Consider the following 21,467-nt stretch of genomic DNA (forward strand, 5'->3'; position numbering starts at 1 on the left):
GACTCTGTATCCAAAACCTTGAAGCCCAAAACCTTGGGGAAGGGGAAGGAAGCCCTGCCACAGGGGAAGGGACACAAGCAAGTTTTTTATTCTGCGTCCCCTGACCTGTTAAAATCTCTAGGAGGACTTCATTGGAACAGAGTGTTCCTTCATTGAAATAAAGGTTTGAAAAACATACTGCAGGGAAGTTGTACAGGCCTTACTTGCTGGGAGGGGGCCAAACAAACTTGACTTCTCAGGAGGTTTGCTGGCTGGAGGGCTTCTCCCTAGTCCCCTCAGGAGTAGGGAGGGGAGCACGAAAAAAGGGACATTTGTTGAGCACCTACTGTGTGCTGAGCTGGCCATTGACTTGGAAATGTACACCAAGGCAATTTCTAGGAAACAAGAATTATCTCCTTGGTAAAGCTGGCTTCCAGGCAAGAAAATGGGCCACCCTGGGAGGGATAAAGCCCTGACACTGAGATGCACGGGTAGGGTCTGGGTGACCCAGCAGGCCCTGGAGGCAAGAGCTCGCTGTCTGAGAACACCTTTGGGCAGGGGTCTGTGTCTCAGAGGAGTATGTGGGTTTCCACCCTTAGAGGCCAGGAACTCATCCTTTCAAGGGGGAAAAGAGAGGCAGCTGTACTCGGATCCCACTGTCTTCTCCTGTTACCAGTGGAGAAACTAATGCTCTGGTGCTCAGCCAGGAGTCACATAACAAAATGGGCAAGGATCCAGGCTTCCTACCCCGTGTCAGGGCTCCATCTGGGACACTGAAGAATCTGCCATATACCCCTCAGGGGTCCAGAGCAGAGGCCCTGCCTTGGCCTGAACCCGACTCTTCCAGACCTTGGCAGGAGGGAAGGCCAGCACCTTCTTTAGGGGCCCAGAGGATCCCACCTTGGGTCAGGCTCTATTCAGACTGGCTGCCCAAAGAGGAGAGAGGTGAGGGCTTGCCTAAGCATGCCTCTGTGCTCCCCAGATGTTCGTGGTAGCTGAGGCCGAAGCGGGCTCCTGCCGTTTGCATGAGTTCACCATCTCAGGCACCACTTATGCCCCGGAGGGTGAAGTGTGAGTGCTGGGCAAGGGGTTGCAGGTGGGCAGGGTTCCCCGGGGACATGGGCTACACCAGAGAGCTCAGAGAGCTGTGAGTGGGCAAGGATTCCTGGGGTGGGATCAAGAGGCCATGCACCTCCCAGGGATGGGGCCAAATGCCCTTGTACCAAGACCCAAACCTACAGGAGACAGGCGGAGCGGCTCGTGCGCTGTGGGCAGTTCGATGGGCTGGTGGAGCTGGCGACGATCTGTGCCCTGTGCAATGACTCAGCGCTGGACTACAATGAGGTGGGACCCAGCTCTATTCTGTGACCTCAGTAGTGTCCGGGTGCCCAGGACAGACCGTTCTCCCAGAGTCTCAAAACTCCCAGGATTGGCAGTCCCTGCCCCTTTGGAGTGCCACACCCCAGGAACACTGCCACCCCTGAATAACCCTACTGCCCCTCCTTTTGCACACTGGCTTTGAAGTTGTGCCCTAGGGCTCTTGGGCTGTGGAAGACTAATATAAGGGACTGTAGTGCCAGGGTGTCTAGAGGAAGAGATTTGGGAAATAGGCCTAGAGAGGGTGTTTAAAGTAGAAGACACAGCCCAGGAAAGTCCCACAAGTCATAACCTGATGTGATGCAGGCAGTGAATGCCCTTACCTGCTACTGGAGCAGTGAAATGGAACATGCATGAAGATACTCCTGCCTGGGGAAAGGACTTGACCAGAACAAATCATGTTCCATAATAAGCTGAAGGCAGTAGGCAGCCACCAAGCAGTTTTTTTATTTTTTAAATATAACTTTCTTTTTTTTTTTTTTTTGGATTTATTTATTTATTTATTTGACAGACAGAGATCACAAGTAGGCAGAGAGAGAGGCAGAGAGAGAGAAGGGAGGAAGCAGGCTCCCTGCTGAGCAGAGAGCCCGATGCGGGGCTCAATCCCAGAACCCTGAGATCATGACCTGAGCCGAAGGCAGAGGCTTTAACCCACTGAGCCACCCAGGCGCCCCAACCACCAAGCAGTTTTGAGCAGGGAAGTGATAGGGTCAGAACTACATTAATAGATCACCTGAGCTTCTGTGTGGAGGATGGAACAGACAGGGCAAGACTGGATTCAGGAGCCCCTGTGTGGTCCTCCAGGTCAGAGAGTTGTTAGCTAGGACTTCAGGGAAAGGGAAGAAAGCTTGGGTTAGAGATTTAGGATGGGACTTGGTGACTAGTTGGATGAAAGAGACAGAGGGTACCTCCTGGTTGCTGTCCTGGCTGGGACAGTCACTGGAGCGGCAAATATAGGGAGAAGGGAAGGTGACTTGAGGGTCACTAAGGAACCAAGTCCAACCGGCAGCAGTTAGATATGTGGGCTTGGAGTTCAAGGGAAATGTCACTGCCAGGCTGGGCACTGGAAGTCAAGCACATGAAAAGTGGGGAAGCGGGGGGTATATGAGGCCTCAGGGAGAAAAGGTGGGAGAGAAGGAGCAGGGCCTGGACAGCAGAGTCTAGAAAGAGGAATGTGGGGAATCTGGGGAAGGAGGCTGAGAAGGAGCCTGCGGAGAGAGAGGTGGATGGCAGGAAGGATCCATGTTTACTGGTGCCTGGGTGGGCAGGGGGGCGGCGTGGTCAGAAGGGAAGGAAAGTCTCAGTATCGGACACTACCCAGACCCCATGACAGGTGGACTGGGAAGGGCCCCACTGGCTTGGTGCAGAGGAGGTTAGAGGTACCTGTGGTAAAGGGAGCTCCAGGGGTCAGGGAGTGAGTGGGAGGTAAGGCTTGGGGGTCCCCTGGAGGAGACTCTGCTATTCACATCCTGTATTCTGGGCCCCACCAGGCTAAGGGCGTGTATGAGAAGGTGGGAGAGGCCACGGAGACGGCTCTGACTTGCCTGGTGGAGAAAATGAATGTGTTTGACACCAACCTACAGGCCCTATCGCTGGTGGAGCGAGCCAGCGCCTGCAATGCGGTGAGCAGAGTGAGGGCTCCGGCCACAGGCCTCGTAGCTGGGCTTCTGGGCATCTAGAGAAGAAAGAGAAGAGGACAAGGTCTTGGGAGGTCTCTGGGAGGAGGACGGACCTCAGACCCTAATAAGACTTGGCTAGAGAGAAAAGGAAGGAAAAGACTTGAGTGTGGGCAAGGACCCAGAGTTGGGAAGTGCACAGCATGGTCAGGAAGTGACAACCTTGTGGCGTTTCTCAGGCTGAAGAGGGAGCTGGGGGCTCAAATGTCAGGATGAGAGAAGGGATAGACACCATCCCACAGGGAGCAAGAGGCTCTTTTCCAGGCAGCTGGGAAGAAAGCAGTTAGGCTCTGCCTGGCTCTGCCCTTCACATCCTGACCCTTCTGACCCCTATAGGTCATCAAGCAGCTGATGCGGAAGGAGTTTACTTTGGAGTTCTCCCGAGACAGGAAGTCCATGTCCGTATACTGCATACCTACTAGCCCTGACCTGGCGGCCCAGGGCAGCAAGATGTTTGTGAAGGTGGGACCTGCCTAACTGGCCTGGGGCTTCTGTGCATGAGGAGTCCCTGGGAGATCTGATCTTCAATCCTCTGAAGAGCTAGTGACTACAATTATGGGGGACAGAGGGAGGTGGGAGGCCCATTGTCAAAGCAGTGAATCTGGAACGAAGGTGGTCAGCCCGCCATGGGACAGGATCCAGTCTTGGTGCAGATAAAGCTAGAGCCAGGCACCAAGGCCTGCCGCTCACCATGGTCCCAGCTCTAGACTGAGAGGCACTGCCTTGTCACATGACTTTGGGGTCTCCTATGCTCCTCCATGGGCCTCAGTCTCCCCTTCTGAATAGCAAGGTTAAGCTGGAAGTTCTCAGAAGCCTTTCACCTCTGAACGGGGTATTGAGGTAGTTGGTGCCCATCTTTGGTGCTACATGTTCTGGAAACTGAGTCCTAGGGAGGGAAGTTTCTCATCTAGACTTTTGCCCATCGCAGGGCCTCTCACTGCTTTTCAACCTGAAGTAGGAATGACAGCCCTAATTTCACATTGAAATGGAGGTTTTAACCCCTTTTGAAATGAAAAGCCTTCTGTATTGGGATCTCAGGCCACTTTGAAAATTTAGCATTTGGAGTGCCCTTTGGAGGAGAGGGAGGAGGCATTGATGGAGAGTTTAGAGGCTATTCCCAAGGTGAGAATAGGAGCAAGACCCCAAGGTGAGACTCCAAGGCTGCTGAGGAACCTGTCACCCCCAAGAATACCTTCCCAGAGCCACACCTTGAGCATGGCTCTATTTCTGGCCCCCAGGCAGGGCTCAGCCTGCCTCCTGTTGCTGAGACCCCTACAAAATTGGGATCCCAGCAGTACTGGATTGGCAGGGTTGCAGTGCCTGTAGGAGGGCTGCCAGTTCTATCCCCACCTCCCCAAATGCTGCAGCAGACCTTCTCAGCCTTGAGTTGGTAGGGGGAGGGTACCCTCCAATGGTCAGCCACAACCCCCATTCCTTTTGGGTTTCCTCACAGCGAGGTCCCCTTGATTCTCACTCTGAACTTTCAAAGAATAGAATCTGGTCCTTATCTCACTTTGTGTCCTCTTGGATGGCCTTTTCCCATGCCTGGGCCTTAACTTCCTCAGTTGGGCAAGAGGGGAAGGAAGGGGTCCTGACTGACAGAGTTGCCTCTCCCCTCCCCCATGATGCAGGGGGCTCCTGAGAGTGTGATTGAGCGCTGCAGCTCAGTCCGAGTGGGAAGCCACAAGGTACCCCTGAATGCCACCTCCAGGGAGCAAATCCTGGCCAAGATTCGGGACTGGGGCTCAGGCTCAGACACATTGCGCTGCCTGGCGCTGGCCACTCGGGATGCACCCCCACGGAAGGAGGATATGCAGCTGGACGACTGCAGCAAGTTTGTGCAGTACGAGGTGGGTCGCAGGGCAGAGCCCCTGGGCTGGGAGCTGTGTGACTCCCTGCAAAGGCTGGGCAGGTAGGAGGTTGAGCATGGGCCCAGACCCCACTTGCATCTGCCCCCTCCCTACAGACGGACCTGACTTTTGTGGGCTGCGTGGGCATGCTGGACCCCCCACGGCCTGAGGTGGCTGCTTGCATCGCACGCTGCCACCAAGCTGGCATCCGTGTGGTCATGATCACAGGGGACAACAAAGGCACAGCTGTGGCCATCTGCCGCCGGCTTGGTATCTTCGGGGACACAGAGGACGTGGTAGGGAAGGCCTACACAGGTCGCGAGTTCGATGACCTCAGCCCTGAGCAGCAGCGCCATGCCTGTCGCACAGCATGCTGTTTTGCCCGTGTAGAACCTGTGCACAAGTCCCGGATCATAGAGAACCTACAGTCCTTTAACGAGATCACTGCCATGGTGAGGCCACCAGATGGGAGCCTAGTGGAGGTGGGGAGGTGTGGAGGGAACACTGGCCATGGAGCTTAGCAAGAGCAACACATACAACCTCTGCCTCTGATTCATTCTTATTTTTTCAAACATTTTATTATTAAAAAAATCTCAAACACAGAAAGAAATGAAAATAGTTTTATAGCAAACATCTGTAATATCTATGATCTAGATTCTACAAGTAACATTCTATTTGCTTTGCAAATACCTATCCATCTATCCAACCTTAATCCATCTTTTCTTAAATAAATTTCAAAGTAAGTTGCAGACGTCAGTACACTTCACCCTCACATAATTTAGAATGCGTGCTCTAGAGAGCAGCATTTTTTTGTGGTTCTATTTCTTTTCCTTTTTGAGGCAAAACTTACATGCAATAAAATGCACAATCTTGAGCATATCATTCATTTGATGTGTTTTGATAAGTGCAGACACACCTTTACATGTCATCCAAACCCTTATCAAGATGAGGAACATTACTACGGACACAAGAAGTTCCCTCATGTACCTTCCCCAATAGGCTCCCTGCTCACAACAGGCCATTTTTTCACCATAAATTGCCTGTCCTAGATTTTCATATGAATGGGATCATATAGTATGCACTCTTGTGTCTGGCTTTTTTCTTCTGAAATTTATCCAAGTTTTTTGGGTATCAGTAGATGACTGCTTTTTTATCATTAGTAGCATTCCACCATGTAAATATAACCACAGTTTACCCATTCACCTTTGGATGGACCTTTTGTTTGGGCCCAGTTTTTGTCTCATTCTTCATTACAGACCTATTCGCAACACTGATCTGATTCTTGATCCCAGTCTCACTCCTGACTTAGCCTCTATTGGCCTTTACCCCCACTCCTTCATATTGACTTTAATATTAACCTGTGACCCAGTCTTGACCTTGACACTGAGTTGGTCATCAATCTTGACTACAGTTGTAACCTGGTTCTTGACTTTATTTTTGACCTTCATGTTGACTTGGTTTCTGACCTTGAACTTGACCATCTTAATCTGATTTTTACTTTGAGCTCAACCCTGTTATGGGCTGCAATCTTGACCTGCCCCTGATCAGATCCTTGACATTGATCTTGACCCCTAACCCAATATTTTATGTAGACCTCAACTTTAAATGGCCTCTAATCTTGACCTTGACTGCATCTCCAACCTTGACTGTGATATCACTCCTGATGTGGACCATAACCTTGATTTGGCATCTGATTTTGACTTGACCTTTACCTTAGTCTAATTTTTAGTTTTGAACCTGAGTCCAGTGTTGATCTTGACCTTCACCTTGGCTCCAGACTTTACCTTAGCTATCACGCCTACCTGGTCCTTTGACATGACCCACAGCCTAGACCTCATCCTTGACTTAACCTTAATTTTGTCCTTAACCTCAATTTCATCTTCTATACCACATCCAACCTGAATTTCATCTCCACCACCATCAGAGATCCACCTTCTTTCCCAAGTCCACCTCACCAGGAAGATGAGAACATTCAAACTGATCTCCTCTTCAGAATTGTGCTGGTCTGCAACCCTTGCCTTCCCTTAAGCCTCATCCCCAGCCCAATCTCTAAGTTCATTTTCAACCTCACCATTTTTCTATTCAGCTGTCTGCTTCCTTGGGGACATCTCCTGGGTTTGGGGATAGGCTTAGTTGAGGGGAGTCAAGGAAGGGGAATGAAGTTCCTTATGCATGATCCTACCTAACTTGGCCCCTAGACTGGAGATGGGGTGAATGACGCCCCAGCCCTGAAGAAAGCAGAGATTGGTATTGCCATGGGCTCTGGCACAGCTGTGGCAAAGTCGGCAGCCGAGATGGTGCTATCAGATGACAACTTTGCCTCCATCGTGGCTGCAGTGGAGGAGGGCCGGGCCATCTACAACAACATGAAGCAATTCATCCGCTACCTCATCTCCTCCAATGTAGGCGAGGTTGTCTGGTGAGGCCCTGTATTTCCTCTTCCCAGCCCTCCGGACCAGCTGTAGGTCACCAAGGGAAATGCCTGATCCTGGGATGGGGCTATAGGGATGGAGGGACACATATCCTGCTCTGGCTGGGGCCTTCTAGGATCTCACCTCAAGGAGGGCAGGGGCAGGAGCTCCTCATCATTCCTCCAGAGGCCTTGGAGTACGTACTCCAGCCCCCAAGGAGGTGCCTAAAAAGTCCCCTATCATCCCTCTAGCCATAACTCCTACATTCAGAGTTGGCAAGATGTGAGAACTAGCTGCTCTTCAGGGCGGTAATGTGTTTACATGTGTACATGAATGTGTGCACACAGCTGAGTGTGAGCACGATGTGTGTGTACACAAGTGAAAAGTGTGTGTACACGTGTGCATGTGTGCCTTTGTGAATCTTCGGGCATACACATAAGCACAGAGGATTTGTGCCAGTATATAATTTGTACATTCTTGGGTTCATATGTGAGTGATGCCTATGGGGAATGGTGAGCACATGTTTGCCTGGACACATGTGAATTCTGCCATCTCTACATATCCAGATAAGCATCTAGGTACTTGTGTTTGTGTGATTGTGTAGCCTGTGCTAAGTTTTGCTCCTGTCTGAAAAAAAAAAAACAAAAAAAACCTCTGTGTATGTACTTGGGCATGTGTTGTCCACATGCATACATGCCCTAAAGGAGTTATGGCCTAAAGAGGAGAGGCCTAAAGAGCAGATATGTCCAGGCTCCAGAGCTGAGATTGGGAGCAGGAGTGACTGAGTGCGTGGCAGGACCATGCACACACATCAGAACTAGCAAAGTGGGAAGGGGCTCCTGTGGAGACAGTAGGTGAGCTTCCCAGCCTGGGGTATGAGTAGGAGCAGGACCCTCCAGTTGCTGGGGACTAGAGCCTATGACTCTGGTTCCAGCATCTTCCTCACGGCAATTCTGGGCCTCCCGGAAGCCCTGATCCCTGTGCAGCTGCTCTGGGTGAACCTGGTGACAGATGGTCTACCTGCCACAGCCCTGGGCTTCAATCCACCAGACCTGGACATCATGGAGAAGCTGCCAAGAAACCCTCGTGAGACCCTCATCAGTGGCTGGCTCTTTTTTCGATATCTGGCTATTGGAGGTGAGTGGGGCCCTCAGTGGAGTTTCTTGAAGAGTTTCTATCATTTAGGCTTGCAAAGTACAGATAGTATGACTGAGCCTGGCTTATGCCAAAAGAAATTGTGGTCTCATCCAATGGGAAAGACTAGTGCATGCCTCAGGTATGGCTGGATCCAGGCCTCAGTATTGTTGGCACATTTTGGCTCTGCCTCAACTCCATGCTTAGGCAGGTGCCCCTTGGAGTGGAAGGATGGCTGCAGCAGCTGTAGCCCTCATGTTTACTCCATTATAACCCCAAATTCAACAGAAGAGCGAGCTATCCCTCAGTAATATGATAAAAGTCTCACGCCTGTTCTTGGCCCACATTGGGTCACCTGCTTATCTCCTAGCTAATCACCATGGCTAGGGGTGTGGCAGATGCTGATTGCCAATCAGGGCCCACCATTGTTACTAGGGACAGATGCTTGCAAACCACGGGGCTCAGAGAGGGAGAAGGTGGTTCCCTGACAGAAATTCAGGTGATTATTAGGAAGGGGAAATGGTTGCCAGAAAACCACAGCTAGCCACTAAAGCCAGTTTCCTCCTGTCCTCCTTGCAGTGTACGTGGGCCTGGCCACGGTGGCTGCCGCCACCTGGTGGTTCCTTTATGATGCCGAGGGACCTCACGTCACCTTCTACCAACTGGTAAGCAAGGACGGCCAGGGACCATGTTGTGATTATTTCTGAGGTAGAACTCACAGCCCAAGTAGCCCAAGTAGTAGAGTTCCAGGGGAAAGGGATCTGTAACCCCATGGTTGGCCATGGTTGTCCCTCCCTACCCCCATACACATACATAGACATCCACCATCTAAGGAGCTAATCTCAGAAGCCACTGGAAACTACTAGAGATAGCAACCCAGCTCCTGAGCCAGAGAGGTGGTTACTCCTTGTCCCATTCATTTGGTTAGGGGGCTAGCAAGGGGTGTAACTGTGCAGAAGTATCTTACCTTTATCAGGGAACCCCTGATAAATTGAGGGCTGTAAATGAGGGCTCAGAAATATGAACCCCTGAAAGGTAAAACTTCAGGCAGAGGGTCGAAGAAAGGGGACTGAGAGTGGAAAGAAGGAATCTGCCAGGCTCCTCCTCCACCTCTTTAACAACACGCTTCTCGAGAAAGGAATCCACTGACCTCTTAAAGTCACCCGGTTAGCACGTGCCCACAACAGAGCTAGCTTAGCTCAGCATAGCTCTAGAAGCAAGCAAGGAGACCCCTCAGCAGCTGTCTGTCAGTCTGTCCCTCTGTCTGGGCATTTCCTTTTTTTATTTTTAAAGATTTATTTATTTATTTGAGAGAGAGAAAGAATAAACATGGGGTAGAGAGGAAGAAGGGAAGGGAAAAAGAATCCAAGCAGACGCCATGCTGAGTACAGAGCCCAATGTGGGGGTAGATCTCACAATGCTGAGATCACAACCTGAGCCAAAACCAAGTTGGGCACTTAACTGACTGCGCCACCTGGGCATCTCCTTTATCTCAAAGAATGTTTGCACCAAATCTAGCAAAGCCAGTTGTGAATTTTTCATTTAAAGCTGAGAGCTGCAGGGATTTAGGATCTTCTTCCTCTGAGTGTACCTGTCTTTGTTACCTTCTTGTAGATAGAAGAGCTCAAAGGGGGTACCTGACCCTTTGCCATGTCACCGGCTGTCATCTCTGGGAGGCTCTGTGATTTCGGGCATTATTGCAGTATTCACATCTAGATACAGTTAGCTCAGGGACACTTTCCTGGTACCCACTAGCCCTCAAGCATGTGGGCTCTCCGTCCTGGCAGCAGTGCAGAGCATAGGCCTGCACTCTCATCCCAAAGGCTGATGCCCCCCAGCCCTTGCCAGAAAGGCAACTCAGGCCAGCCTCAGGCACCCTTTGCTCATTTAGCTCCTACGGGAGCAGCAAGGTATAGAATAATGGTGTGCTGACCACCCTGTCTATGCCTCTTTCCAGCACTCTCTCTATTACCCTCCTTTATCGATAGATCTCAAACATCCCAGGACAGCCCACCCCCACCCTGATCTTTCTTTTGAGCATAGTCCCATGTATCCAGCTGGGTATCTCCTCTGGGATATCTTACAGGCCCATTGCACTTACCAAAATCAAATCTATCACCTTTCCCTAGATAATCCCTTTCTTTCCTTTACCCCCATCTCTGTTCTACTGCTGACCTGGTCACCCATGCCAGACAGCTGGAGGTCATACCCCAAACCCACTACTCATTAGTCCCAGTCCCATTGGTGCCACCTTACCAACTGTCTTCAGGTTATTCCATTTCTCATTTATCCATCTGGCCAAGAAATGGCTAGTAAGCATCGACTGGATGCCAGTCACCAAGCAGACCAAGGCTCTGCAAAGACCTGGGAAGAGCATGGAAGTGGCAGTCACATTTTAAGGTGAAAAGCTTCAGCCGGGGACCTGGGTGGCTCAGCTAGTTAAGCGACTGCCTTCGGCTCAGGTCATGATCCTGGGGTCCTGGGATCGAGTCCCACATCGGGCTGCCCCTGCTCTGTGGGGGAGCCTGCTTCTCCCTTTCCTTTCGGCCTAGTATTCCCCATCTTGTGCACGCTTTCTCTGTATCAAATAAATAAATAAATGGAATAAATAAATAAAATCTTTAAAAAGAAAACAAAAGAAAATCTTTAGCCAAAAATATACAGGTGGCTGTGGGACTTGGAGGTGGTCAATGGTTAGACCTAAGGTAGAACTTTCAGCTTCTGTTGTTGGAATTTCAGCAGAGCTGCCTAGAACCGCCCTTGGTTCCTGAAGGAAGCTGTCAAAAGGCAGCAGAGTGGTTAAGAGCACAGAGCATGGAGCCTAGTTCTGCCGCACACTGGCTGTATAACTTTGGACAGTCTATTTAACGTCTCAGTTCGTTTCCTCATCTATAAAATGGGTAATAATGGTCCCCGCCTCAGCCTCATAAGGCTGTCAGGACGATGAACGGAGTGATTTCTTGTAAAGTGCTTAGACCAACATTTGGCACGTAGTAAGAGTTGTGTAAGTATTTATTATATTAATGAAACACGAGAAGGCCGTGTAGGATGAGGTAAATAGGAAATAGCCAGGGAAGCAAAGGGAAGGAGTAGGCAGAACAGTGGCGTCACCCAGAGAAATCAAGCCCCCACCCCCACAAGGCTCACAATGAACCTATGAGACCAAAGTTCCAGCCTTGAGTACCTTCTAATAAACAATTCAAGAGGCCACACCCTGACTCATGACCAGGGGCACAAACCCAGAAGGTCTGAAAGGGCAGGGCGTTTTTCTATAGCAACATCTCGCTATGATCCTGTTTGTCCTTTTTTTGCCCTGCACATGCATAAGGCTCTAGGCTTGCACAAGCTCAAGTGGAAGGTGTGTACACTGCACTTGAATGCACATGTCTACGTAGGCCATTAAGATCTGGGAAAGTGGGGCCTGACCAGAGTGGTACAATACGAAGTGGCCCTTGGTCCTCCTGTTCTCTGGGTGGAATCAAATTTCAGGACATTTTCTTTGCTCTATGATCAGTGCCAAATAAAAACATGCACTTGTTCCAAATACTGGAGCTTGATTTGGAGAAACTCTCCCTGTTGATTTAAATGAGACCAGGATCTCCATCTCTTTGTTAAAGTAAGAAATCTAACCAAGCTGTAGTCTTCTAGAAATTTTCATCCTGCATGAGAGAGAAGAGGAAAGTGCTAGCGGCCCCTTCTGGCTGACAGTCACCTTACCCATATTTATGGAGTGTGGGAAAACGGATCTAGTTACTGGACAGGAGCTCGGACAGCCTGTCATCGTATATAGATTTCTCTACGAGGGTGGATCCAGGTTTTAAACCTTTAGCTGAAAAGATCTCTGTGTTCAGATGATAGTCCAGAGAACAAATTTATGTTACTGGAAGAAGGAAGCTGTTTAACTGTTAGAAACATTCACACTCATCCCAGTATTGTGGAAGAAAACAGAGTAGTTCTCACGCATGTCCTCAGCTCAGCATCTTATCACAGCAGAATCTGTAAGCGAAGTCTACGAACAGGAAGAGCACTGTCCCCTAGGACTGCAGCGGCAGTGGCCACATCCTCTATAGAGCCCTGAGATCTTCTTCTTAATTATGAAGAAGCCATGTAGTAAGCCTGCACCTAGCAATTCATTAATCCACATTGTAAGCAAAAGGCGAGTCTGGTAGAGCTCAATTTCAGTGGCAGAAATGGAGGGATACGAATGGAATCTTATTTAATAGCACCAAAGGTGAATTCTATTCAAGCAATTTGGCTGATTGGATTTCATGTACATTTACTTATTCCGTGGTCCCAGTAAGTCACCACCCCCACTCCTGCACCTCCGATATTCCAGGCACCTTCAGGGTAGAGCCCCCATATCCTCCTCTCTCTCAGCCCGGGGCCCTCTTCTGTCCTCCCCATCCTAATGCTAGCTGATCTCCCTCTGTCCCTCCATACCCCTGCCCCACAATGGCCTGTCTTTTTCTCCAGCACCATGTAGCCCCTCCTTGGGCCCCATCCTTGATCAATGCCCCTCCTTGGGCCCACCGCACGGCAGCACTTTGCCCAGTGGTTGTATTATGTTCTCAGATGGGGGTTGAAGATGGAACCAGGCTTCCCTCTTCCCACACACTGGCCCCTCCCCTGATCACCGTTTTCCCTAACCCCAACCCACCCCACCTTGGTGCCCTCAGAGGAACTTCCTGAAGTGCTCCAAGGACAACCTGCTCTTTGCTGGCATTGACTGCGAGGTCTTCGAGTCACGCTTTCCCACAACCATGGCCTTGTCTGTGCTGGTGACCATTGAAATGTGCAACGCCCTCAACAGGTGGGCTAGACAGAGGGGCCGGAGCTGGGGCTAAGAGAGGAGGAGTGAGGCCTAAGTTGGGGGGCTGAGGGCCAGTCAGGGCCCAGGTCTGAGGATCAGGGGGGTCGGGATTAGGGCCTAAGTGTCAGAGGGTCCCAGAGTGGCTTTTGAGAGTAAGTGGGGCCAGAATTGAGATTTAGGGAACAAAGAAGGCCATGATCGGGGCCTGAATAAATAGAGGGGCCAAGATTGGGTCTGAGGGACAGAGAAAGGGCATCCAAGCCCTTGGACAGGCCACTGGGGGCTGAGCAAATAACTGTGACCCACCCCTTCTGGCTACACTGGCCTCCCAGAAGTGCTCCAGCCTACAGGCCCAATTAGGGAAATGCTGAAGCCCAGGCCGCCCCCACACCTCCCCATGGGTGGATGGCTGCCCACAGCAGGGCATGCTCACGTCCGGGCCTGCAGTGAGCACCCTGTGCCCTCGGCAGTGTCTCAGAGAACCAGTCGCTGCTGCGGATGCCACCCTGGCTGAACCCTTGGCTGCTGGCCGCTGTGGCCATGTCCATGGCCCTGCACTTCCTCATCCTACTGGTGCCACCCCTGCCCGTGAGTTTCCACCCTGCCCCAATCCTCTTCTGTGACAGGGTCCAAGCCCTCCTGCAACAGCCTGGCCCTGGGTTGGTCACTGGGCCTCTCTGGGCCCTTTTGCATGGAGGACTGGGAGTGGAGACATCTTAAGGTGCTAGGTACAGACAGCTTGTGCCTTGGGGACCCTCAGATTTGGGGAACTGAAGAGGCAGGGATAAGACCTCTTGCCATGGGGACTCTCCCGAGGCCAGGGTGGGAGGAGACTATGTTCCTCCCCAGTGCAGAATCCCGCCCACTTATCCGACGGGACCAGGAAGATTAGGTAATTGGGTGAGAGCGGGGGAGGGCAGGCACTGCTGGTAGAGGAACCAGGGTAGACAAAGACCTGGAGGTGGGACCTCAAGGAGCGTCCTGAAATTGCTCATGAGGAGTCCATTGTAGCCCAAGTGTATGAAGCAGATAGATTGTGGGGGCATACCTTTAACCACCCCTCGCCCCGCCGCAGCTGGTTTTCCAGGTGACCCCACTGAGCGGGCGCCAGTGGGTGGTCGTGCTCCAGATATCTCTGCCCGTCATCCTGCTTGATGAAGCCCTCAAGTACCTGTCCCGGAACCACGTGGATGGTGAGTGGGAAGCTCCAGACCCTCCCCACCCTGCTTGTCTCCAGCCTGCCTCCCTGCCCCCCTCCCTGCCTGCCTCCGCTCCCAGGCTGCAGCCTCCCTGTCTGTCCCGGGAAAGAAGTATTCTTGGATCAGCAAGTGGAGGACAAGGAGGGGCTCTGCTCTGGTGACTAGGGCCTGTGGTATCAGCAGGGTCTTGGGCTCTAGGGGCCAAGAGCACCGCTCAGAGCCCTGCCCCCTCCTTGTCCTCACTTGCCACCAACCCTGCATGGCCAGGCCCTCTGGACCCTTCTTTGGGCCTTGGCCTCTAACTCCTCTGAACCCAGCCTGTCTTTAGGCAGGCATTCTCAGGACAGTCTCCCGGGCATGGAGTGGGCAGCTACTGACCACCTCTGGGACCCCAGACCACACTGGATTGGCCTCTTTGGTGTCACCTCATAGGAGGGTAGATGAGGGGGTTCTCTGTTTCTGAGCTCACAGCTCTGGGTCTACCTTAATCTGGTACTGGCGGGAAAATGGCAGAGTCAGGGTTGGGGGCAGGGTCGTGGGGGAAGCTGGGGACCCCTGCTGGCAGAGGAGCCTCAGAGAGTGGGTGGTTCTGAACCTCCCGAGGGTGAGGGAGCCAGGATCTTCTCACTGTCAGAGCTGCTTAGAGTGAGAAGCAGGGGCAAAAAAAAAAACCCTCCCTGTTCCTGGGAGTGTGAGCCAGGGCTGTAGCCCCCAGACCAGGCTGCTGCGGAGGGTCTGGATTAGGCCCAGCAATGGCCAAGGCCTGCCCTGGAGCAGCTGGGTCCTTGAGGGCCATCTCTGGCAGGAATGTGTCCCAGCTTCGGGAGGGAGCCTGAGTTGGAGGGTCTATAAATAGATCACGTGCTTGTCATTCCATAGGGGCCAGGGCAATCAATCGGCTCCTATCTCCCACGCTGGCCACTGCTCCTGGGTGCTGCAAACATTTTATCTTCTTAAAGAGGCCAAAACAAGTCAGCCTCCTCTCTCTGGGGAAGCTGGCCCACCGCAGGTCTGTCCATAGCAGACACACACAGAGGGGCTTACCTGAGGGTAAAAGTAGGTACTCAGCCAATGCAAGACCTTGTTAAAGCACATGGGTGAGGAAGCAAGAAGCAAGGCAAGGCATTTTGCCCCCTGTATGGTTCCTTCTGACCCACTCACTGCGGATACTCCTAGGGAGCTGAAGAAAGTGAAATGGGTCGATCATCTAAAACTCTGTCCTCAGGAGCCCAGGGCCTCCACATTTCTGGCTGAAGCCCAGAAGTGGTCTACCAGGAAATCCATCCACCGACCTTGATCACACTAACTCAGTTGAGAAGTCAAGCCTCATTGGCAGCTCAGGCAGCTTCTCTGTCTTCCTTGAGATCTTTCCCTAGCAGCCACAACGGCCAAGGAGTTCAGCACATTTTCTTAAGAAAACTTAGAAAATTTCTTAGCCAATGGGGAAGAGCCTGTGTCTCAGGCACTGTTCAGTCCCAGCTGCTGGATGGTGGAGGATTTGGGAGGGGGCCCCTAACAGGATGGGGCAGGTTGGAAGGATCGATCCCTGCTGGGCCAAGGGTTGTAGGTGATTTCTAGAAGAGACAAGTCCGAGCAGAGGTTTGAAAGGGGAGGATGGAACTTGGTGGAGAAAGAGCTAAGCAGCATGGTTTGGCGTCTCTAGTGGGGCTGGGGGCTCAGAGTGCAAGGTAGAGAAGTAAGGCTTTAGTGTGAAAAGGGCCTTGAATGCCAGGTTAAGGACTCTGGACATTATCTTCAAGGCAGTGAGAGCCACAGATGGGTGGAAGCATGGAAGGGACTGGGATAACATGGAGGACACATGGGAGGGGCAAGGCAGGGAGGCTGATGGGTTGTGTTGAGCTGATCTGAGGGCAGACAACTGAGTCCAGCCCAGAGCGAGCTGGTTCTGGGCAACACCTCCACCTCCACCATGAACCTGAGATGTTGACTATGGTCCTGGTGAGGCTTGGCTTGAGAGGGTGGTGTCCTGCTCTAGGGAGTGGCTGTGGGCCCACAGGAAAGACTCGGGCTGGGCATCTGTGGCCACATCTGAGAGGTGGAGTGCTGTGTGCCTGCTGTAAGCCAAACAGCTTTGCCCTGTGTGGCTGCAGTCCCTCGGGCCTCCTAAAGCCGGATGGCGCGGGGGTGAGAGAGGGGACCCTGTTGCATTCCCAAGCCAGCCTGGTGGCCTTTTAGGGAAGTTTTGCTGAGGCTTGATGCTTGCAGCTTCCCTCTGATTTATGAGGGATGTGTCCTGGGGAGAATTGCATATGCCCAGTCAGCTCCAGGGGGTAGGTGAGGGGTGGGGGTGGGGGGGTCCCCTTGCCCCGTCTCTTGGCTGTACCCAGTTATGGCTGAGCAGCTATCAAGCAGAAGCCAGTGGGCCAGACTGAAGGGAGAGGAGGCCTGGAGAAACTAAGTGGGGACAGATCTGGGAGAGTCCAAGATACAAGGTGGGCTTGCATTTTATTCTGAAGGCAATAGAGAACCACCAAAGGGATTGACAGCTTGGATTTGTAGTGTGATGCCAGGGAGTGTGACGGTGAGGTAAGAGGGGGCTAAGGGCAGGGCTGAGAGGACCTGAAGCCTGGGGGCAGCAGGAGAAAGAGATGAACTCAAGAGGCGTAGGTAGAATCAGCAGGCCTGAGTGTATGAGATGAATGAAGCATTGATATCACCAGATTCTGGATCTCATCCTACTGGGTAGTTACCTCCCAAACTAAAAATCACGAGGAAAATATGCCCTGGGCTGGGCTGGGGTTGTTGATAGAACATGTGGAATGGAAGAGGCCCCGTGGACTTCAGAGAAATGTGTCTGGGCATCATCTGGACATGTGGGGCACATCAGGAGACACAGTGGAACTGGGGATCCCCTGTTGAACGCTATGGGAGAATGCAGCTATCAGGAGAAATGGAGGATGGAAGGAACTAGAAGGAACCAGTGTGGGTACGCACTGTCACACATACATCTCTCAGTGTACTCTTGGGTTTTTCTTCCAGAAGAAAAGGACCAGAAGTGAATTCTGGGAACAGTGGAGTCTCCGGTGTGTACCTCAGACTGATGATGCCCAGGCCTTCCCCTCTGCTCTCCACACTGCCATCACGTTCATCGCTTGCTCACCGGGCCCTGCCAAGAGTCTCTGTCCCTGCTTCCATACACACGGGGGCTCTGGAATTCATGTCTTTGGGACTCTCCTGGGAAGTTCACCTATGAAGCTCTAGCCCAGGAGCTACAGCCTGGGTGGGGGGTTGGGGGATCTGCCCAGCAGCCAGAGCTGGCAGTCAGTCCAGACATGCAGAGCCCTCTACCCCCAAATCCATGAGCACACTCTGGAGCAGGCACCCTCTTGCTTGGAGGCTGGTCATTTACTTGGTGACTGGTGCCTCTACACTGATGGAGGACTCCCAGAGTTCTTGCCAGCTCTGACCTCTTGCTTAGTGATTGGTCTGGGGCCTGGTCAGTAAGCGAGTGAAGTGGGGGAAACATCTGGGCCCAGCTGTGCACAGCAAGGGCAGACAACCCCCCTCCACTCTGTTTCCACAAACAGAGGGCTCATGAGGGCTTGAGCCTCTTACTGTTTATATGTACAGGGGATTAAAGGGTCAGAGAGAGGGACATGGTGGTAGGGGAAGGGGGCTGGGCAAGGATCCCCTTCCCGGGAGACAGCTGGCTTGCCTGCCTTGCTCTGGGCACTCCCAGACTCAGAGTTCCTGTCCTAAGCAAATGAGAGACATGCCAAGTCTCTCTCGGTGCTGCCTAGTCTGCCTAGCAGAGGACGGATTTGCCCTTCATGTCCCTGGTGCCTAAGAACCCAGACATCCTTGGGTACCTAATCACTGTGCCCTTTCAGCCCAGCCCCGTGTGCACCATTCCACAGTCCACGTGGCTGGGTGGTTCTGAGTGCCCTAGACTCTTGGCCTCACTCTTTGCCCCCAACCCTACATCCCCATGTGTTGAAAGGATGTCAATGAGAATGGCTAGTTACCCAAGGGCACTTCCTTTCCCTCCCTCCTTGGTGGAGGAATGCCTGTCACATCATGTCAAATGATGGGAAAAGTGTTTGATGGACCCAAATGCTCTCCTAACTCAGCTTTTGCCCCTTTGGCAAAAATCAGGCAAATGGGCTCCAGGTACCGTGGCCTCTTTTTCTCCTCCCTCCCCTGTGCCCCCCAAGTCTCCAGAGAGGCCTTAAGAGATGCAGGGTTAGGCAAGGCTCCCCTGGGAACCAGCCCACAGAGATTCTCTGTTTCTTTCCTGCTGGAGGGAAGGCAGTCTTTGAAGTGGGGGAGGATGGCAGGGCTCTGTACCCATCTGTTGACATGCAGCCAGTAGAGAAATAAAGGTTGAGTGCCTGGGGCAACAGAGGACCGTCACCTTCTGTTTTCCTAGAGAGTGGTTCCACCATCCGCCTGTGTGTTCACCTGGGTTCCCACAACCCACACCCACTCACATCAGGAAACTGGAGCCAGGGTCTGGGGTTCCCACATTGCCAGCCAGGGATTGCTGTCTTCTAAGACAAGACCCAGGAGATGCACTGATTTCCTGACCCACACTCAAAGGGCAGATGCACGACTCTGCTCACAGAGACAGCACTTGATAGTTTGTGTATGTGTTCAAAGCCCTTTGCACATGTTAAGATTCAAATGTCGTCACTGGGGAAACAGGCTGGGAGGGGTTCATGACGGCCTGGGGCAGGGCTAGGCCTAGAGCCAAAGTATCAGGAGCCTCCAGCCCTGACCATTCCCTGGGTCCTACATCTCTCCCTGAGGTGTCTCTCTCTGTTTACTTGCCCTCTTTGAACCCCAGGATGCCATCGACTTCTTGCCCTCCTAGGCCCAGCTCAAGAACACCTCCCCAAGGCTTCCCTCAACTCAGATTGTGCAGGGACCTTGGAGAGGTTGCTTGGTGTTCATTCCTGACTCACTCAGGCAGCCCTACTCTCTAGGAGCAGGGACTCTGTGGCACGAATAGCGATGTGTCCCTGTCTCCTTCCTCTCCTTCCTCTGGAGGGTAGATTCACTCATGAAGTTTCTGTATCTAATCTTCTGCCCAGCTGCCCTGCCAAGGGAAATCAGGCCCTGCCCAAAGATCCAGAGGCAGGACTGACTATGTGATTTGTGGGGCTCAGTGCAAAATGAAAATGTGGATCCCTTGTTTAGCAATTAAGAGTTTCCTAGCAGGGACAGCAGAGTATGAAAACGAAATGCAGGGCCTTTCTGGGCACGGGGGTTCTGTGCAGCTGCCTAGGTGCTATGTCTGGAAGAGACAAAACCCACCTTCAGGAGCTCCTGGGTTTTATTTCTGGGAAGGGCAACATTTGGTGCATAGTTCACAGTGGGAGCCAAGGATGGGCAGAAGGCTTCTTCCTTCTGCACAGTCCATCCGGGAGGCCTCTCAGATCCCAAAACCATTCCGTACGCCTCATCTCCCTGGGCACCCGACTGACTCCTTGAGGTGGGCCAGGCAGGGGTGAGGGCCCCATCTACAGATGAAGACCGCGAAGCTCTCTGAAAGCCTGACTGTCTAGCTGGTTCCATCATGGCGGTCAGAGCATGGAGCGGAGATGGGCTTGGAGGGTTGGCTAGGAGACAGGCCAGCTTTGCTACTCCCATCAGCTGCTGGAGCTCATAACCAGCCTGCACAAGTGCAGCCCTGCCAGTCCACAGCATGGAGCCTCGCAGGTCAAGATTGAGCAGCCAAGGTAAACAGAGGTTTCCTACCTCACAGCCACTCACCCAAGAGGGAATTCCAGGGCAAGCCCTGGCACACTTCTCACTGGCTCAGGGAGGCAGCTGCCAAAATGCCCAAGGCCTCACCCTGCCCCCTCCATCGGCCCCTGTTGTGTTATTCCCCATGCCTCCCACACTGTACCCCACAGAGGGGTAGGAGAGACTCTGTTGGGGGCTCAGTGGGAGGAATGGAAGGGCAAAATTAGGAAATGAAGACCTAATCCGCACACAAAGAGCTGAACCCTGGCAGTTTTACTCATCATAGCCCCAAACCGGAAACAACCAAAATAACCATCAACGGGAGACGGACAAGCTGTGGTATGCCCACACAACAGAATACTGCTCAGCAATCAAAAGGAGCAGACTACAGCTCTATGCCGCAGCGTGGATGAAGCTTAACCCCTTGTGCTGAGTAAAAGAAGCTCGTACTGTGCAATTCCACCTCTGTGAATGTCTAGAAAAGGCAAAGCAAATCTGTAGTGACAAAACAGACCAGTGATTGCCTGGGTCGGGGAGGGATTGGCAGCGAAACAGCAGGTGCGAACATTCTAGGGTGACAGATGATGATGCCAGGGGTTATATGCATTTGTCAAAACTCATTAAACTGTGTGTCTACAATGGGTACATTTTACTGTACATCAATTATACCTCAATACAGCTTGATTTAGAAGAAAAGAAAGAGGTAGGAGCCAGAGGAGGGGGGTGGGCATGTGGCTGTCATGGGGGTTAGAGGTTTCAGCAACCTCAGGAGGCAAGGAGGCAAGCCTCCCAAGGGGTGTTCAGTGTTTGAGGGGCAGGGAGCTAGATGAGCCCCAAGGAGTCCCCACGTTCCAGGGACAGGAAGAGGACGGGGACCAAGAGGAAATGTCCCAAAATGATGGAGGAGAACCAGAAGGTTGTGATGGCTCAGATGCTGGGGAGAAGGAGCTCATAGTTGGGGGTGGGGATGGTTAGAAAAGGCCGGAGGAGCTGTGCAAGGTCTAGGCAAGAGGAGAAACAAAGCACGAGGACCCCAGCTGCAGCTTCCCTATAGATCCCCATTCCCACAGCCTCCCTTTGACAGTCTCTGTTAGGCTGACCCAGGGCCCTACTCTAGCCAGCATCTAAGGGGCTGTGGCACTGAGTGAGCCCTGGGACACTGACATGCCCAGCGTGGGGAATTGGACTGAAGTCTGCAAGCAGAGGTGTCATCCCCACAACCTTGGGATGCCGAATGGCTACGGAGACCCACTGGAATCTGTGCCAACCCCCTTGAGGGCCTGGGCTGGCCTCCAGGGTGGACACAGGCCCCCTCCACACTC

General features: G+C 52.4%; 1 protein-coding gene across 8 annotated transcripts in view; it reads left to right on the plus strand.

The window, feature by feature from the left end:
• ATP2A3 (ATPase sarcoplasmic/endoplasmic reticulum Ca2+ transporting 3) overlaps positions 1 to 21,467 on the plus strand; it is a 40,106-nt gene that overhangs the window by 15,570 nt on the left and 3,069 nt on the right. For 4 of the 8 annotated variants that reach the window (XM_032319647.1, XM_032319644.1, XM_032319648.1 and 1 more), the window contains 12 exons: positions 962 to 1,050; positions 1,221 to 1,323; positions 2,847 to 2,978; positions 3,369 to 3,494; positions 4,664 to 4,882; positions 4,999 to 5,334; positions 7,081 to 7,301; positions 8,228 to 8,430; positions 9,007 to 9,092; positions 13,104 to 13,237; positions 13,708 to 13,825; positions 14,313 to 14,430. In XM_032319647.1, the coding sequence (XP_032175538.1) occupies positions 962 to 1,050; positions 1,221 to 1,323; positions 2,847 to 2,978; positions 3,369 to 3,494; positions 4,664 to 4,882; positions 4,999 to 5,334; positions 7,081 to 7,301; positions 8,228 to 8,430; positions 9,007 to 9,092; positions 13,104 to 13,237; positions 13,708 to 13,825; positions 14,313 to 14,430 (1,885 nt within the window). Of the gene's footprint in view, positions 1 to 961; positions 1,051 to 1,220; positions 1,324 to 2,846; positions 2,979 to 3,368; positions 3,495 to 4,663; positions 4,883 to 4,998; positions 5,335 to 7,080; positions 7,302 to 8,227; positions 8,431 to 9,006; positions 9,093 to 10,041; positions 10,896 to 13,103; positions 13,238 to 13,707; positions 13,826 to 14,312; positions 14,431 to 17,436; positions 18,842 to 21,467 lie in introns of those variants that run through there. The other 4 variants (XM_032319645.1, XM_032319646.1, XM_032319650.1 and 1 more) reach the window with 4 other exon arrangements.

Source organism: Mustela erminea, chromosome 18 (assembly GCF_009829155.1).
Source record: "Mustela erminea isolate mMusErm1 chromosome 18, mMusErm1.Pri, whole genome shotgun sequence".
NCBI classification, from domain to species: Eukaryota; Metazoa; Chordata; class Mammalia; order Carnivora; family Mustelidae; genus Mustela; species Mustela erminea.